Source organism: Oncorhynchus gorbuscha, linkage group LG24 (assembly GCF_021184085.1).
Source record: "Oncorhynchus gorbuscha isolate QuinsamMale2020 ecotype Even-year linkage group LG24, OgorEven_v1.0, whole genome shotgun sequence".
In the NCBI taxonomy this organism is placed as follows: domain Eukaryota; kingdom Metazoa; phylum Chordata; class Actinopteri; order Salmoniformes; family Salmonidae; genus Oncorhynchus; species Oncorhynchus gorbuscha.
In genome coordinates, this window is record NC_060196.1 from 25,693,973 (window position 1) to 25,711,389 (window position 17,417).

Below are 17,417 nucleotides of genomic sequence, written 5' to 3' on the forward strand. Positions count from 1 at the left end.
GTCTATAGGCAGGGAGCAACAAAATGGAGTTGTGGTCAGCTTTTCCGAAGGGAGTGCGGTGGAGGGCTTTATATGCATCGCGGAAGTTAGAATTACAGTGGTCTAGGGTTTTGCCAGCACTGGTAGCACAATCGATATGCTGGGGAGCCTTGTTTTCAGATTAACCTTGTTAAAATCCCCGGCTACAATAAATGCAAGCCTCAGGATATGTGGTTTCCAGTTTACATAGGGTCCAATGAAGTTCTTTCAGGGCCGTCGATGTGTCTGCTTGGGGGGGAATATACACGACTGTGATCATGATAGAAGAGAATTCCCTTGGTAGATAATGCTGTCGGCATTTGATTGTGAGAAATTCAGTCAGATGAACAGAAGGACTTTATTTAACCAGGTAGGCTAGTTGAGAACAAGTTCTCATTTACAACTGCGACCTGGCCAAAATAAAGCATAGCAGTGTGAACAGACAACAACACAGAGTTACACATGGAGTAAACAATAAACAAGTCAATAACATAGTAGAAAAAAAGAAAATTTAAAAAAGAGTCTATATACATTGTGTGCAAAAGGCATGAGGAGGTAGGCGAATAATTACAATTTAGCAGATTAACACTGGAGTGATAAATAATCAGATGGTCATGTGCAGGTAGAGATACTGGTGTGCAAAAGAGCAGAAAAGTACATAAATAAAAACAGTATGGAGATGAGGTAAGTAAATTGGGTGGGCAATTTACCGATGGACTATGTACAGCTGCAGCGATCGGTTAGCTGCTCAGATAAAGTTGGTGAGGGAGATAAAAGTCTCCAACTTCAACGATTTTTGCAATGCGTTCCAGTCACAGGCAGCAGAGAACTGGAAGGAAAGGCGGCCAAATGAGGTGTTGGCTTTAGGGATGATCAGTGAGATACACCTGCTGGAGCGCGTGCTACGGGTGGGTATTGCCATCGTGACCAGTGAACTGAGATAAGGCGGAGCTTTACCTAGCATGGACTTGTAGATTACCTGGAGCCAGTGGGTCTGGCGACGAATATGTAGCGAGGGCCAGTCGACTAGAGCATACAGGTCTCAGTGATGGATGGTATAAGGTGCTTTAGTAACAAAACGGATGGCACTGTGATAAATTGCATCCAGTTTGCTGAGTAGAGTAGACATCGCTGAAGTCAAGGATCGGTAGGATAGTCAGTTTTACTAGGGTAAGTTTGGCGGCGTGAGTGAAGGAGGCTTTGTTGTGAAATAGAAAGCCGATTCTAGATTTGATTTTGGATTGGAGATATTTGATATGAGTCTGGAAGGAGAGTTTACAGTCTAGCCAGACACCTAGGTACTTATAGATGTCCACATATTCTAGATCGGAACCATCCAGAGTGGTGTTGCTAATTGGGCGTGCGGGTGCAGGCAGCGAACGGTTGAAAAGCATGCATTTGGTTTTACTAGCGTTTAAGAGCAGTTGGAGGCCACGGAAGGAGTGTTGTATGGCATTGAAGCTCGTTTAGAGGTTAGATAACACAGTGTTCAAGGAAGGGCCAGAAGTATACAGAATGGTGTTGTCTGTGTAGAGGTGGATCAGGGAATCGCCCGCAGCAAGAGCAACATCATTGATATATACAGAGAAAAGAGTCGGCCCGAGAATTGAACCCTGTGGCACCCCCATAAAGACTGCCAGAGGACCGGACAACATGCCCTCCGATTTGACACACTGAACTCTGTCTGCAAAGTAGTTGGTGAACCAGGCAAGGCAGTCATTAGAAAAACCGAGGCTACTGAGTCTGCCGATAAGAATATGGTGATTGACAGAGTCGAAATCCTTGGCCAGGTCGATGAAGACGGCTGCACAGTACTGTCTTTTATCGATGGCGGTTATGATATCGTTTAGTACCTTAAGCGTTGCTGAGGTGCACCCGTGACCGGCTCGGAAACCAGATTGCACAGCGGAGAAGGTACGGTGGGATTCGAGATGGTCAGTGATCTGTTTGCTGACTTGGCTTTCGAAGACCTTAGATAGGCAGGGCAGGATGGATATAGGTCTGTAACAGTTTTGGTCCAGGGTGTCTCCCCCTTTGAAGAGAGGGATGACTGCGGCAGCTTTTCAGTCCTTGGGGATCTCAGATGATATGAAAGAGAGGTTGAACAGGCTGGTAATAGGGGTTGCGACAATGGCGGCGGATAGTTTCAGAAATAGAGGGTCCAGATTGTCAAGCCCAGCTGATTTGTACGGGTCCAGGTTTTGCAGCTCTTTCAGAACATCTGCTATCTGGATTTGGGTAAAGGAGAAGCTGGGGATGCTTGGGCGAGTAGCTGCGGGAGGGGAAGAGCTGTTGGCCGAGGTTGGAGTAGCCAGGAGGAAGGCATGGCCAGCCTTTGAGAAATGCTTGTCAAAGTTTTCGATTTTCGATTATCGGTGGTGACCGTGTTACCTAGCCTCAGTGCAGTGGGCAGCTGGGAGGAGGTGCTCTTGTTCTCCATGGAGAAATTTTTGGAGTTAGAGCTACAGGATGCAAATTTCTGCTTGAAAAAGCTGGCCTCTGCTTTCCTGACTGTATTGGTTCCTGACTTCCCTGAACAGTTGCATATCGCGGGGACTATTCGATGCTATTGCAGTCCGCCACAGGATGTTTTTGTGCTGGTCGAGGGCAGTCAGTGAGAGACTTATTTCTGGAGAGATTAATTTTTTAAAATTAGAAGTTCGAACTGTTTGGATATGGACCTGGAAAGTATGACATTACTTTGCAGGCTATCTCTGCAGTAGACTGCAACTCCTCCCCCTTTGGCAATCCTATCTTGACTGAATTTTTTTTTTTTTTGGCCTTCAAAAGCTAGGATTAAGACACAGCAAGGACATCAGGGTTTGCAGAGGGTGCTAAAGCAGTGAGTAAAACAAACTTAGGGAGGAGGCTTCTGATGTTGACATGTATGAAACCAAGACTTTTTCGATCACAGAAGTCAACAAATGAGGGTGCCTGGGGACATGCAGGACCTGGGTTTACCTCCACATCACCTGCGGAACAGGATGCTGCCACCCCCGTGCTTCACGGTTGGGATGGTGTTCTTCAGCTTGCATTCCTCCACCTTTTTCCTCCGAACATAACGATGGTCATTATGGCCAAACAGTTCTATTTTTGTTTCATCGGACCAAAGGACATTTCTCCAAAAAGTTTGATCTTTGTCCCCATGTGCAGTTGCAAACTGTAGTCTGGCTTTTTTATGGCGGTTTTGGAGCAGTGGCTTCTTCCTTGCTGAGCGGCCTTTCAGGTTATGTCGATATAGGACTTGTTTAATGTAGATATCAATACTTTTGTACCTGTTTCCTCCAGCATCTTCACAAGGTCCTTTGGTGTTGTTCTTGGATTGATTTGCACTTTTCGCACCAAAGTACGTTCATCTCTAGGAGACAGAACGCATCTCCTTCCTGAGTGGTATGACGGCTGTGTGGTCCCATGGTGTTTCTACTTGCGTACTATTGTTTGTTCATATGAACGTGGTACCTTCAGGAGTTTGGAAATTGCTCCCAAGGATGAACCAGACTTGTGGAGGTATTCAAGTTTTTTTTCTGAGGTCTTGGCTGATTTCCTTTGATTTTCCCATGATGTCAAGCAAAGAGGGACTGAGGTTGAAGGTAGGCCTTGAAATACATCCACAGGCACACCTCCAATTGACTCAAATTATGTCAATTAGACTATCAGAAGCTTCTAAAGCCATGACATCATTTTCTGGAATTTTCCAAGCTGTTTAAAGGCACAGTCAACTTAGTGTATGTAAACTTCTGACCCACTGGAATTGTGATACAGTGAATTATAAGTGAAATAATCTGTCCTAATAATCTGTCCTAACCGACTTGTCAAAATTTTAGTGTGTTAAGAAGAAATTTGTGGAGTGGTTGGAAAACGAGTTTTAATGACTCCAACCTAAGTGTATGTACACCTCCGACTTCAACTGTACATACACAACTTGAAGAAACGACATATTAAGCAATTGAGCACGTTCTGATTGGCCAGTGAAGGGCCAAGCCTTGTCACACCCAAAAATGGTTTATTCATCAAAACCCAGCCCTTTTGCGCCATCGCCAGCTACTGCACCCATCATTTAGGTTGTGAAAATATTTCTGACACACCACACGGCCAGTACTAAGATTTACCATTGCATTATGTTTGTTAAAATAGATCCTTTGGGGGTGTGTGTGAATGGAATTCTTTAGGTATTGTTTTCATGTATACACTCTTAGAAAAAAGGGTTCCAAAAGTGATCTTTTTTAACCTTTATTTAACCAGGCAAGTCAGTTAAGAACAAATTCTTATTTTCAATGACGGCCTAGGAACAGTGGGTTAACTGCCTGTTCAGGGGCAGAATGACAGATTTGTACCTTGTCAGCTCAGGGGTTTGAACTTGCAACCCGGTTACTAGTCCAACGCTCTAACCACTAGGCAACCCTGTGCCCCCATAGGAGAACCCTTTTGGGTTCCATGCAGAACCGTTTTGGATTCCGTGGAGAACCCTCTGTAGAATGGTCTCTACATGGAACCCAAAAGGTTTCTTAATGGTTATCCTATTGGGACAGCCGAAGAACCCATTTAGGTTCCAAGATAGCACCTTTTGTTCTATATACTAACAATCACTAAGATCTGATGATTTGAACATGTATTCACATGACTTGATTAGTAACCCCATCTGTCCAAAGACTAAATATAGTACAATATCATAAACTCACATTGTAGACAAACACTTTGGCTGATGAAAAAAATAAGAAATATGTACCAATGGAAATAATACATTTCTGTTTTTGGACATGAATGGGTTAAGAGTTCACCTGACATTCATCTAAACCATTATGGTGGAAAATTACAATTACACTGAGACAATCTGACTTTGTCTGGCCTAGTCGTAAGTCTGGGCGTACAGCTAAGAGCCGTTTGAGGGTGACCAGAGTCTTGGTATATCATGTTTTTTTGGTATCTGTCAAGGACACAGCTGACACAGCGATATGAGGAGAACAGGAGCTAGCTTGAGCAGCAGCACCTAGATATCAGCAGAAAGGGGTAACAAAACTGACGTTATCACTTGTTTGCACGCTATGTTCCCACCAGGCTCTCACACATCTGCTAACTGCCACGTAGAAAAAGAGGTTGTATTTTATAAAAGCTGAGACCCAACTCTGTTCGTTGGGCCCTTAGCTCTGCACCATTGAGTAATTGTTAACTGCTCAAGATTTGGAAATATTATAATAAAGTTGTTGTTTGAAGAATCTACAGTCTCGATTTCTTTTTTACACAACACCATCTAACATCAATTTATAAAATAGTCAACTTCTCTTTCAAGGTTGCAACAAGCTTTACTCTGTCGATTGACCTGCAGGCCTGTGCAAGGGCGGGATTGTTTTTGGGGGGCAGCGCTCACTTTTGTCCATGTCTCTCTGTGAATTGTGATATGCTAGTGCTTGAACTGCTCTTCCTTCTCAGGATGAGAAAGACAAAAAACTATTAAGAAAATGGCAAGTTTGTCCACTGAACACTACAAGAGGGGATAATGGAGAGTACACAAATCATCTCCATTAAAGACACCAGCACCGGGAACACACTCATATTCACACCAGCTTGTTTTTACTTTGCGTCAACAGCATGGCTTTCATATCATTTGCAGGCAATTTAATGGCACATTAACCATTTTTAATAAATGTTCTGTTTTTTTGTAATACTAGACAAATATCAGGCACTACTTTTCTGTTATCATTTGCTGCATTGCGAACACAAACTTTTCGATAAACTTAAATGAACAAAAACAAACTCAGAATCCATACACGTTTGATACGTGTTCATTTCTTACAGATACATTTTACATCCTTACAATTTATGGCATATAGGCTAAGTCTATATAAAAAAAAAGTTTTAAAAAACATGAGCTTGCGCACACCCAGAATATTAGTTTGTGTGGAGGTGCTGAATAATGGCGATTACACTATAATCTATCAATTTAAAGAAAGTCGCACAATCCATGTATAATCTCGCAGAAATTTAATGGGTATTTACCAACGTTTCGGCATCGCTGTGCCTCCCTCAGGGTAATGTCATGAATACTTGACCCATGTTATGTAGACAAACAGTGCAATTAGTGTAAACAATGACAGTAGTGAGGGGTGGGTCATAATGATTAAGTGAATAAAAATTTGTGAAACTGTTTAAAAATATTATATGGCATATTAAATATATTATGCTATTGTTATCATATAGAAACATAACGGAATATTGTACATTATATTAGCGTCAACATGTATGCACACATGACTGTAAGTCGCTTTGGATAAAAGCGTCTGCTAAATGGCATATTATTATTATTATTATACAATATTGTTTCATTCAATTTCACATAATTTCGTATTTCATTTTTGTTACATGTAATATTGGTTCAACCTTAATATATCATGAGCATCATCAACAGGGGGAACGTATTAGGTAATAGCTAATAAGCTGTAAAAATAAATGTTCAATTTATAAGACTTGTTCATAAAGGAAAATGTGGTCATAAGAAGGGCCTGAGATCAAAGTCAATATTCAGACCACTAGGGGTCAATGTTTTAGAGAGGATATCCAGTAAGCCTCCCTTCGTAGTAGTAGAATCTCAATGTTACCTCCTCCCCTTGGTAGAGCAACATGCTCAATGCCTGTGTATTTGAGGGAGGAGATGGGATGGTTAGCTTCAACAAAGTGAGCTGCTATTGGATAGTCAATGTTCTTACACCTGATTGAGCTGCGGTGTTCAGCTCTGCGTTGTTTTAATTGTCTTTTCGTTTGTCCTACGTTGGCTTTTCCACATGAACAGGTAATGAGATAGATTACTCCCTTGGTCTTGCATGAGATGATACCCCTAACAGGGATTTTTCCACCTGTATGTGGGTGTCTGAAGGATGTTTTTATAGTGCTATTGCACTGTGCGCATGAGCCATATTTGTAGTTCCCATTTGGGATAGGTGTCAAGAGTGTCTGCGTGGGCTCAGGGGGCATGTCAGATCTCATCTAACTATCTCCAATATTGCGACCACGCTTATAGACCACCAGTGGGGGTTCCTTGAAGAGATGCACAATTTTTTCATCCGATTGCAGAATATGCCAGTGCTTTTTCAGGAATGCCTTCATTTTCTCTGAACACTTGGTGTACTTAGTACAAAAGACAGTTGCGTTGTTTTTCTTCTTAAGTTGAGTTTTTAGTAATTCCTCTCATGGTTTTTGAGATATTTTCATCATTGCAGCTTCCAGAGTTTTATCCTTTGAATTTATCTGTCATTTTTTTAGCATTGCTGTCAAAATCTTTCTGGTGGCCACAGATTTGTTGAACCCTGCACAACTGGCTATATGATAGACAATTCTCGAGGGGAAGGGGGTGCATACTATCCGCACATAGCAAGGTATTGCGGTCTGTGGGCTTTGTGTACAAGTCTGTGTGTAATGCATAATTCTCTTTGATGATCCATAAATCCAGGTAGTTTATTTTTCGCTCATCAGTCTGCATGGTGTATTTGAGGTGTTCAGAGCTCTCCTTTAGCAGAGTTTGGAATTCATTTAGTTCCTGCTGACTTCCTTCCCAGAGCACAAAGACATCATCTATGTATCTCTTCCATGAAATTATTTTAGAAAGTAAGGAGTGTGTCTCTGTTTTAAAAAGGAATGCTTCTTCAAATGGTTCCACATACAGGGGGGAAAAGGGGAGCCCATGGCTACTCCCCGAATTGGAAGGAAAAGGTCTGACTCAAAGACAAAGTAGTTCTGGGATAATACCAGTTCAGTAAGTTGTAAGATACAATCATTGGATGAAGCAAAGGTAGAGTCTCTCTGCTGAAGGAAGTCTAGCATTAATATTCAGGCCCACTTAGGCCTGTTTGGTAAGCAACACGTCTTGGGTCATATACTTTATTTTGCAGGGAAGTGCACAGAGATACAGTATATCCAAATCTATTCTTTGCAGGTGCAGGGGTGCATAGGTTATGGGTAGCATTACATGGAGAAGTGGCTTGAAAAAGTAATTAATGCTTATATATATATATCTGACACCATCGTTGTTAGCTTGCTCACTGTCACAATCTTTATTAACGGTCGGCACGCAATGCATAGTAGGGAATCAAATAAAATACAATTGTATTAGTCACATGCACCTAATACAACTGGTGTAGACCTTACAGTGAAATGCTTACTTACGAGCCCCTAACCAACAATGCAGTTTAAAAAATATATGGATAAGAATAAGAGATAAAAGTAACAAGTAATTAAAGAGCAACAGTAAAATAACAATAGCAAGACTATACACCGGGGGGTACCGATACAGAGTGAATGTGCGGGGGCACCTGTTAGTTGTAGGTAGAGTTATTAAAGTACAGTGCCTTGCGAAAGTATTCGGCCCCCTTGAACTTTGCGACCTTTTGCCACATTTCAGGCTTCAAACATAAAGATATAAAACTGTTTTTGTGAAGAATCAACAACAAGTGGGACACAATCATGAAGTGGAACGACATTTATTGGATATTTCAAACTTTTTTAACAAATCAAAAACTGAAAAATTGGGCGTGCAAAATTATTCAGCCCCTTTACTTTCAGTGCAGCAAACTCTCTCCAGAAGTTCAGTGAGGATCTCTGAATGATCCAATGTTGACCTAAATGACTATTGATGATAAATACAATCCACCTGTGTGTAATCAAGTCTCCGTATCAATGCACCTGCACTGTGATAGTCTCAGAGGTCCATTAAAAGCGCAGAGAGCATCATGAAGAACAAGGAACACACCAGGCAGGTCCGAGAAACTGTTGTGAAGAGGTTTAAAGCCGGATTTGGATACAAAAAGATTTCCCAAGCTTTAAACATCCCAAGGAGCACTGTGCAAGCGATAATATTGAAATGGAAGGAGTATCAGGAGTCTTACGGCTTGGGGGGTAGAAGCTGTTTAGAAGCCTCTTGAACCTAGACTTGGCGCTCCGGTACCGCTTGTCGTACGGTAGCAGAGAGAACAGTCTATGACTAGGGTGGCTGGAGTCTTTGACGATTTTTAGGGCCTTCCTCTGACACCACATGGTATAGAGGTCCTGGATAATAATAATAATAAATGCCATTTAGCAGACGCTTTTATCCAAAGCGACTTACAGTCATGTGTGCATATGGCAGGAAGCTTGGCCCCAGTCATGTACTGGGCCGTTCGCACTACCCTCTGTAGTGCCTTGCGGTCAGAGGCCGAGCAGTTGCCATAAAAAGGTAGTGATGCAACCAGTCAGGATGCTCTCGATGGTGCAGCTGTAGAACGTTTTGAGGATCTGATGACCCATGCCAAATCTTTTCAGTCTCCCGAGGTGGAATAGGTTGCCCCAGTATCTATGCATTAGACACTGTATGTCTACTATGTGTATGACATGTCCCCTCTCTAACGACCAGGAAGCTCTGATTCAAACTCCCATTAGTCAACTCTAAGTGTTATAATGTCAAAATACGTTTGTTACTCACAAAATATAAGTTTTGCTGAGCAACTATTTTCATTTACCTCTGTTCCGGGCCGGTATCTACTTCCAAAAAATATCTAAATAATGTATTGAGCTGTTGCAGACTTCTGACCTGTGCATGACAGTAATGAGTGATTCGGAGGTGCTGAATAGGCATTTTATCAGTTGCTTGTATATTTTATTTGTACCTTTTCTTGGAACCCATTCGGTAATCCGGCTCTGATTCCTGACGCATTAAATTGCGCAACTGACTAGGTATCGCCTTTCCCTTCACTTCCCTTATTGATGTCACTTGTTAAATCCACTTCATTCCGAGTAGATGGAGGGGAGGATAAAAGTTAGAGGGATTTTTAAGCGTTGAAATAATTTGTTTGTGTCAGGCGCATTTGCTTGTGTCAAGAATTGACACACTGCTGGGTTTTTCACACTCAACAGTTTCCCGTGTGCATTAACAATGGTCCGCCACCCAAAGGACATCCCGCCAACTTGACACAACTGTGGGAAGCATTGGAGTTAACATGGGCCAGCATCCTTGTGGAAAGCTTTCAACAGCTTGCAGAGTCCATGCCCCGACGAATTAATGCTGTTCTGAGGGCAAATGTTTGATATACTCAGTGTATATGTTAGAAGCTACAAACATTATCTCTCCTAATCTTTTCTACCACGTGGGGACTGTCATTCACCCATTTACCTCAACCTATGAGCACAATAACGCATATTCCTCTCACATACGGTCTAAATCTTGCAATTATCACCTTTCTGTGGTCATAAATCCTGGGATGTATTTACATGTCAAACTTACCCATGTTCTCTTTCTTGCTGTGATACAGCAAAAGTTACTGACAACTCTCCACCTCCAACTACACTGCTCAAAAAAATAAAGGGAACACTTAAACACAATGTAACTCCAAGTCAATCACACTTCTGTGAAATCAAACTGTCCACTTAGGAAGCAACACTGATTGACAATACATTTCACATGCTGTTGTGCAAATGGAATAGACAACAGGTGGATATTATAGGCAATTAGCAAGACACCTCCAATAAAGGAGTGGTTCTGCAGGTGGTGACCACAGACCACTTCTCAGTTCCTATGCTTCCTGGCTGATGTTTTGGTCACTTTTAAATGCTGGTGGTGCTTTCACTCTAGTGGTAGCATGAGACTGAGTCTACAACCCACACAAGTGGCTCAGGTAGTGAGGCTCATCCAGGATGGAACATCAATGCGAGCTGTGGCAAGAAGGTTTGCTGTGTCTGTCAGCGTAGTGTCCAGTGCATGGAGGCGCTTCCAGGAGACGGGCCAGTACATGAGGAGACGTGGAGGAGGCCGTAGGAGGGCAACAACCCAGCAGCAGGACCGCTACCTCCGCCTTTGTGCAAGGAGGAGCAGGACGAGCACTGCCAGAGCCCTGCAAAATGACCTCCAGCAGGCCACAAATGTGCATGTATCTGCTCAAACGGTCAGAAACAGACTCCATGAGCGTGGTATGAGGGCCCGACATCCACAGGTGGGGGTTGAGCTTACAGCCCAACACCGTGCAGGACGTTTGGCATTTGCCAGAGAACACCAAGATTGGCAAATTTGCCTCTGGCTCCCTGTGCTCTTCACAGATGAAAGCAGGTTCACACTGAGCACATGTGACAGACGTGACAGAGTCTAGAGATGCCGTGGAGAACGTTCTGCTGCCTGCATCCTCCAGCATGACCGGTTTGGCGGTGGGTCAGTCATGGTGTGAGGTGGCATTTCTTTGGGGGGCACAGCCCTCCATGTGCTCGTCAGAGGTAGCCTGATTGCCATTAGGTACCGAGATGAGATTCTCAGACCCCTTGAGAGACTGTTACGAATCCCTTTTGGCCCGACAGTCTAGGGGAGATGGTAACGAGACCCGTAACATAACTCATGCAAATTATAATAGTGAAAAAGTAAAAGTGAGAACGAAATAACCACGACAACTGAAATCTACCATCAAACTCTGGGTTTATTAATAAACACACGGTAATGGGGGGGGGTGACTTGTCTTGGTTCCCCCTTTTCCCACCAGCAAACAAACAAACACCATAACCAAAAACAATACTCACAGGTGATGACAAAGTGCTATGGAGGTGCTCAAACAAAAGAGAGGTTAAGACACAAAGCGAGAGTGAAACAGCATTTACAGAGAGATTGAGCTCTAGAGCAAACTACTGACAGGGTTTTTAAACCAAGGGAAAGGAACTGTGATTGGGTAGGAAACAGGAGGAGGTGAGTCTTCTGATTGATGATTGGTGACTGATTGGGGAGTGATGATTTTCACCTGTGAGGGGAGAAGGAGAGAAAAGAAACACACACACAGGATACTTGTATCTGTAACAGAGACCATATGCTGGTGCGGTTGGCCCTGGGTTCCTACTAATGCAAGACAATGCTGGACCTCATGTGGCTAGAGTGTGTCAGCAGTTCCTGCAAGAGGAAGGCATTGATGCTATGGACTGGCCCACCCGTTCCCCAGACCTGAATCCAATTGAGCACATCTGGGACATCATGTCTCGCTCCATCCACCAACGCCACGTTGCACCACAGACTGTCCAGGAGTTGGCAGATGCTTTAGTCCAGGTCTGGGAGGACCCCCGAGCTGACAAGGTACAAATCTGTCGTTCTGCCCCTGAACAGGCAGTTAACCCACTGTTCCTAGGCCGTCATTGAAAATACAAATTTGTTCTTAACTGACTTGCCTAGTTAAATAATGGTAAAAAAATAAAATTTAATTAAAAAGATCCCTCAGGAGACCATCCGCCACCCCATCAGGAGCATGCCCAGGCGTCGTAGGGAGGTCATACAGGCACGTGGAGGCCACACACACTACTGAGCCTCATTTTGACTTGTTTTTAAGGACATTACATCAAAGTTGGAACAGGCTGTAGTGTGGTTTTCCACTTTAATTTTGAGTGTGACTCCAAATCCATGGGTTGATACATTTGACTTCCATTGATAATTTTTGTGTGATTTTATGTTGTCGGCACATTCAACTATGTAAAGAAACAAGTATTTATTAAGAATATTTCGTTCATTCAGATCTAGGATGTGTTATTTTAGTGTTCCCTTTATTCTGTTGAGCAGTGTATGATAACCTTATAAGGCCTGTCATTGGAACTCAGCAGCCCGGCATAGGGCTACCTTTGATTGAATTGCATGTTGAATAGGCTCATGAATCACCTCTTAGTGACACTTTAACGCAACTGGTTGATGTTAATCATGTTTGTTATTTGTTCTTTCTTGCAGGGGCCAAAGACTCATTCCTCAGGGCCAAAGAGAGCTAGATAGAATTGCTGGTCAGGTGGGTCAGGTGGGTCATAACCTAACGTGTCTGAGCGGCGTTTCTCTCTTTCTGGGGAGGTTCTCTTCTGCACTATTGAACCAATCCAGTAAATATGGAGGAGTTAAGATGGAGGTTAGAAGGGTGTACCATACTGATCGACTTATGTCTCTCTATTTACAGCTTCCTTCTGCAAACAGCAAGCAGTGAGTGAAGTTCACAAGAAGTATGATAGAAGAGAATCACACCTTCCTGTCATGTTTTCCCTGCACTTTGACCTCCATTTGAACTGCGAGTGAACCTTGTCGTGAAAAATCCTAATCAAGTGAGAGAGACTTTGTCACTTCTTCAAACAACCATTGATTAATTATTGCAATAATGTAGCTGGTCAACACCCCACCCATAGGTGATTCGTTGAGAGCCCAATGATTCTGAGTTGAGGCTTGCCTTATATAGCCCAACCTTGTTACATTTCCTTCATCCACCACAACTATATCAATGTGCCGAACCAACAGATATTCGGAGTCCTCTGTGTTCTTCTGCAAGTCCTAACAACTGTTTGTTCTTAGAATAGAGGACAAGGAGAGACTTTATTCAGAACAGAGACACCTCGTTCTGAACATGCAGGTTTCAGAGTATAGAGAACGGGGGTATGAACACGAGATGTGCAGAGCCGTGGTGAATTAGGTACAGAGTTATGTGAAAACAGCAACTTACACATCCAGAGTAACAGGATTGTACACACCTATCATTTATATAAACCTTAAAGTAATGCACATTTTCCCCTTACAACCTCTTCTTAATTAACAACCTGAAAAAGACAATAGTTGATATCCCTTGTGACAGGCTTGGAATGCGTCTCAAATGGCATCCTATTCCCTATATAGTGCACTACTTTGACATATTGAGTCCTGTTGGCCCTGGTCAAAAGTAGTGCACTAAATATGAAATAGGGTGCCATTTGGGGGGTAACATACTGCAGGCTACAGCTCATTGAGAGATGAGAGGTCTCTTAGAACATGTTCTTTGAAAATGTCCACATGTATTCCTGAAAGGAGGAGCCCAATATTATCAACAACACCCCCCCCAACAAATGTGTGGCTCACATGCTGTTCCCATCACAATGTGTTGTACCTATCTGTGTTATGAAGAACAGTTTGAATCATTTTGAAGAAGATAAAACACACTGATAGGATTTATTGTAGTTCATTTCATAGATATAGCTAAACTTCTCTGGGGGTAGGCTGTAGTCTGCACGGGATATAGTGTGTATGTTCCAAACGGTATATTACTGACAGGGTGTGAGAGTGCTGCACAGTACCCCAACGTATTAACTGATACACTGTCTGTTGACTCAGAGGTAGAGTGAATGTTTCTGATTGGCATAGTTAGTGTGACCTTGAATGAGTGTGTGAGCATTACAGTACATGTGTGTGTGTGTGTGTGTGCAACACTGTGTATTTGTGTTTAGTTGCTGCTCATGATATCGCTGATCCAGTTGTTGTATCGGCAAACGCGGGCATAGACACTGGGGTGTCCCTCCTGGGCACACTCGTAACCCCAGGACACCACACCCTGCAGCTGACCATTACACACCAGGGGTCCACCGGAATCCCCCTGCGTGCACACACACACACACACACACACACACACACACACACACACACACACACACACACACACACACACACACACACACACACACACACACACACACACACACACACACACACACACACACACACACACACACACACACACACACACAGAGAGAGAGAGAGGCAGAGAGAGGGAGAGGGAGAGGATAAAAAGGTCAGAATTAAAGTGAATATTCTCAGGAGACTAACTGTAAGACAATCTAAAGGAGAGTGTTGGGTAGAGGGTTAGAGAATACTATCAATACAAGTGGTAGAGGGGATGAAGAATGAAAGCAGGAAAAGTCTGTGGCTGAACCTGATAGTATAGTCAAACAGTCCTATATCGGTATCTCCACCCCCTTTTTCTCAGTGGTTTAGGCCGACTAACCTGACAGCTGCTGGCTCCTCCGTGCATGAATCCAGAGCATACCATGTTCTCTGTGAACAGATGGGGGTAAGCATTCTTGCAGATTCTGTGATCAATGATGGGTTGCCTCAGGCACTGTAGTTTAGTAGGAAAGCTGTCTGGCAAAGCAGAAATAAATCAATGAATATGCTATGCCACACTTACACAGCCTCTCATTCAACATACAGTATTCTTCACGAGAGGTGCTGTGTTGTGTGCATTCAAGTCAGCCCTGAACCGTTTGCGTTTGAAATGTTATGCATCATGTACACAAAAAAAGCATACCCTTCAAGTAAATTTGCTTTAATCAAAGAAGGCACTTATTAACTTCAAATCCCAATCCCCTCTGATTTCCCCTGTAGTGTGTGTCCTCTTTATCATGGCATAGTTATGGAACTGTAGAAAGGGCCCATAACCACTAATACAGGATTATTTTGTATTCTCCTAATAGTTTTACGTTTAAGATTGTGGGTTGGCTAGTCGCATCCTAAGCCTACGGTCAGGTGCAACTTCTACGTTTAGCTTCCAGCCTCTCACTTACTTCCATTGGGGATGGTGTTGCCCCAGCCGGACACCAGGCAGTTCTCGTCGGCCTGGGGGCAGCGGGTGGGCAGGGCCACAGTCTGGACGTAGCTGTAAATTTCATGTTCAAATGTTAGATTCCACCTATATAGCAGCAGTCGGTACAAATTGAAATCCACAAGCATACAAATGGCATAGGCCTAACTAAATACATATTTATTGATAAAAGGACAAAAAAAGGATCTTCAAGACTTAAAGAAGCTACTCTGAAAATATAGTTTACCAAGCTACCAATTACTTCACACAAGTTAAGATACATTAAAGCTAACCTTAAGAGAAATACACTTTACTGAACTAGTTACTTAGAAAAAGTAGTGCACTACATCAAACTACTCTGTGAATAATTATCATATCTAAATATGAAATGTTATAGACTACAAATTGCCAGTCAAAATGTGTAATGTAGCCTATTAAACAAAAAAGTGAAAATTAGGTACACAAGTGAGAATTAGACAAGTCTGATACCAAAAAAGAAAGTATGTCAATTCTTGCCTACTTCACAAATATGTTATTTTAGAAAGAAGAGTAGTGTAGTTCCAGTAGTTAGCTACACCACTACATGGCAAAACAGTCATTAACTACTGAAAACACAAACAATATTTCATTTAGTTCAACGACCACAGAATTACTAGTTGAACTAAATGTAGTTCACTACTCCACAACACTGCTCATTAATCACCTGTTGAGGGTGGCAGGCTTGCTCAGCTTGATCAGCATGATGTCGTTGTCCAGGGTGTAACTGTCGTAGTTGGGGTGCTTGATTAGCTTGGCGGAGTCGATCCACTGCTCAGTGACCTCGTTCTGCTCGATGTTGTGCTCACCCAGACGCACCTGGATACGACTGAGGATCAGGAGAGGGTTTTAGGAAATCCATCATTTTGGAGTGAACGAAAAGTAAAGTACACATCTAAGATTGTGTGAAGTCCCGCGGTAGGCCAGCCATAGGAAAATGTATGCACGCGCTACTTGTAAGTCGCTCTGGAAAAAAGCGACTGTGAAATGGCATATATTGAAATGTGGTTCTGTAGTAAACAATACATTTAGACTACTACCTGACCAACATCGCCTATTATACCGGACTCTTTCCTGACCATATGATTATCTTACCAAGAAAGACTGTGTCCCACTTGTTATAGCCTATAACAAGTGGGCCCAATTAAAGGCTAAAACACCATGGGCTGACATCAAATAGGCCTACATCAGTTTAATAAAGCCCTGTCAGTGCTTACGACTTGTGGCAGTGGGCAGCAGACACCACCCACTGGCTGGAGATCAGGGAGCCACCGCAGAAGTGGTAGCCAGCGTTCAGAGACACTTGGTAGGGCACGGAGTGGGCAGGGCACTCATACCCTCCGACAACCTTCTCATCCCTCTCCTCCACCGGGGCAGCAACTGAAACAATCAGGTGTGGAGTTAAGCCCGATCATACTTACATCCAGAAGAGTAGATAATAAGAGCCATAAGCTGATGGATCTGTTAACAAAGAAGATTTTTAAAACAGTTTAGTTAATAGACACATCGGTCCACATTCCTGTAGAGTGTTTTTTTTCTTACATACTGCTCCGAGTAAAGCCAGAAGAATCAGGGCTTTCATGTTTGTTTGTACGTATGGCGCTCCCACAACCAAGGCTATATATACTGTACCACTCCACACTATCTCCACTTTTTCAAGGTACTGTTAAAACCAGTTCTTCCTGGGAATAGGGCATATGGCTCCAGAACACATGGAGCCATTACCCAATTCAATATGGGTGTAGTATGGAACCAATAGGCCTCCAACTAGGGGCCACGTCATGTTATCTACTGTATGACATTCCAAACATAATGATAAACTATAGACTCAGGTAATTTGACATTTACCTAGACACCTGAAGTAATTGTGTGTGTTCAGTGACTCAAGAAGTCATACTCTCACATAATACATGATAACCTGCAACGTATAGGAATACTGTATATATCAGCACATTATTTTTATTTATTTATAAATACTGTTCTGGGTGCTCCTTTCCTGTTCTAGCCAGGGTCAGCAAGGAATATTAT

The 17,417-nt window shown here is 42.8% G+C and overlaps 1 protein-coding gene across 1 annotated transcript; it reads right to left on the reverse strand.

Annotated features, from left to right (window-relative positions):
• Window positions 1-13,487: 13,487 nt before the first annotated feature.
• Window positions 13,488-17,006, reverse strand: LOC124013193 (trypsin-3-like). Its single transcript, XM_046327421.1, has 6 exons — window positions 16,932-17,006; window positions 16,607-16,769; window positions 16,057-16,218; window positions 15,337-15,428; window positions 14,778-14,914; window positions 13,488-14,369 (listed from the first exon to the last, which is right to left on the reverse strand). Exons 1-6 carry the CDS (start codon window positions 16,969-16,971, stop codon window positions 14,220-14,222), a joined length of 744 nt encoding a protein of 247 aa, XP_046183377.1. The 5' UTR covers window positions 16,972-17,006; the 3' UTR covers window positions 13,488-14,219.
• Window positions 17,007-17,417: the final 411 nt, after the last annotated feature.

Excerpts from the sequence above, each read along its gene's own strand:
- LOC124013193 (XM_046327421.1), bottom strand. The coding sequence starts at position 16,971 with ATGAAAGCCCTGATTCTTCTGGCTTTACTCGGAGCAGTAT. Across the intron at positions 15,429-16,056 it reads AAGCCTGCCACCCTCAACAG|CTACGTCCAGACTGTGGCCC; the intron begins GTGATTAATGAG and ends TGAAATTTACAG. Across the intron at positions 14,370-14,777 it reads GAGGAGCCAGCAGCTGTCAG|GGGGATTCCGGTGGACCCCT; the intron begins GTTAGTCGGCCT and ends GTGTGCACGCAG.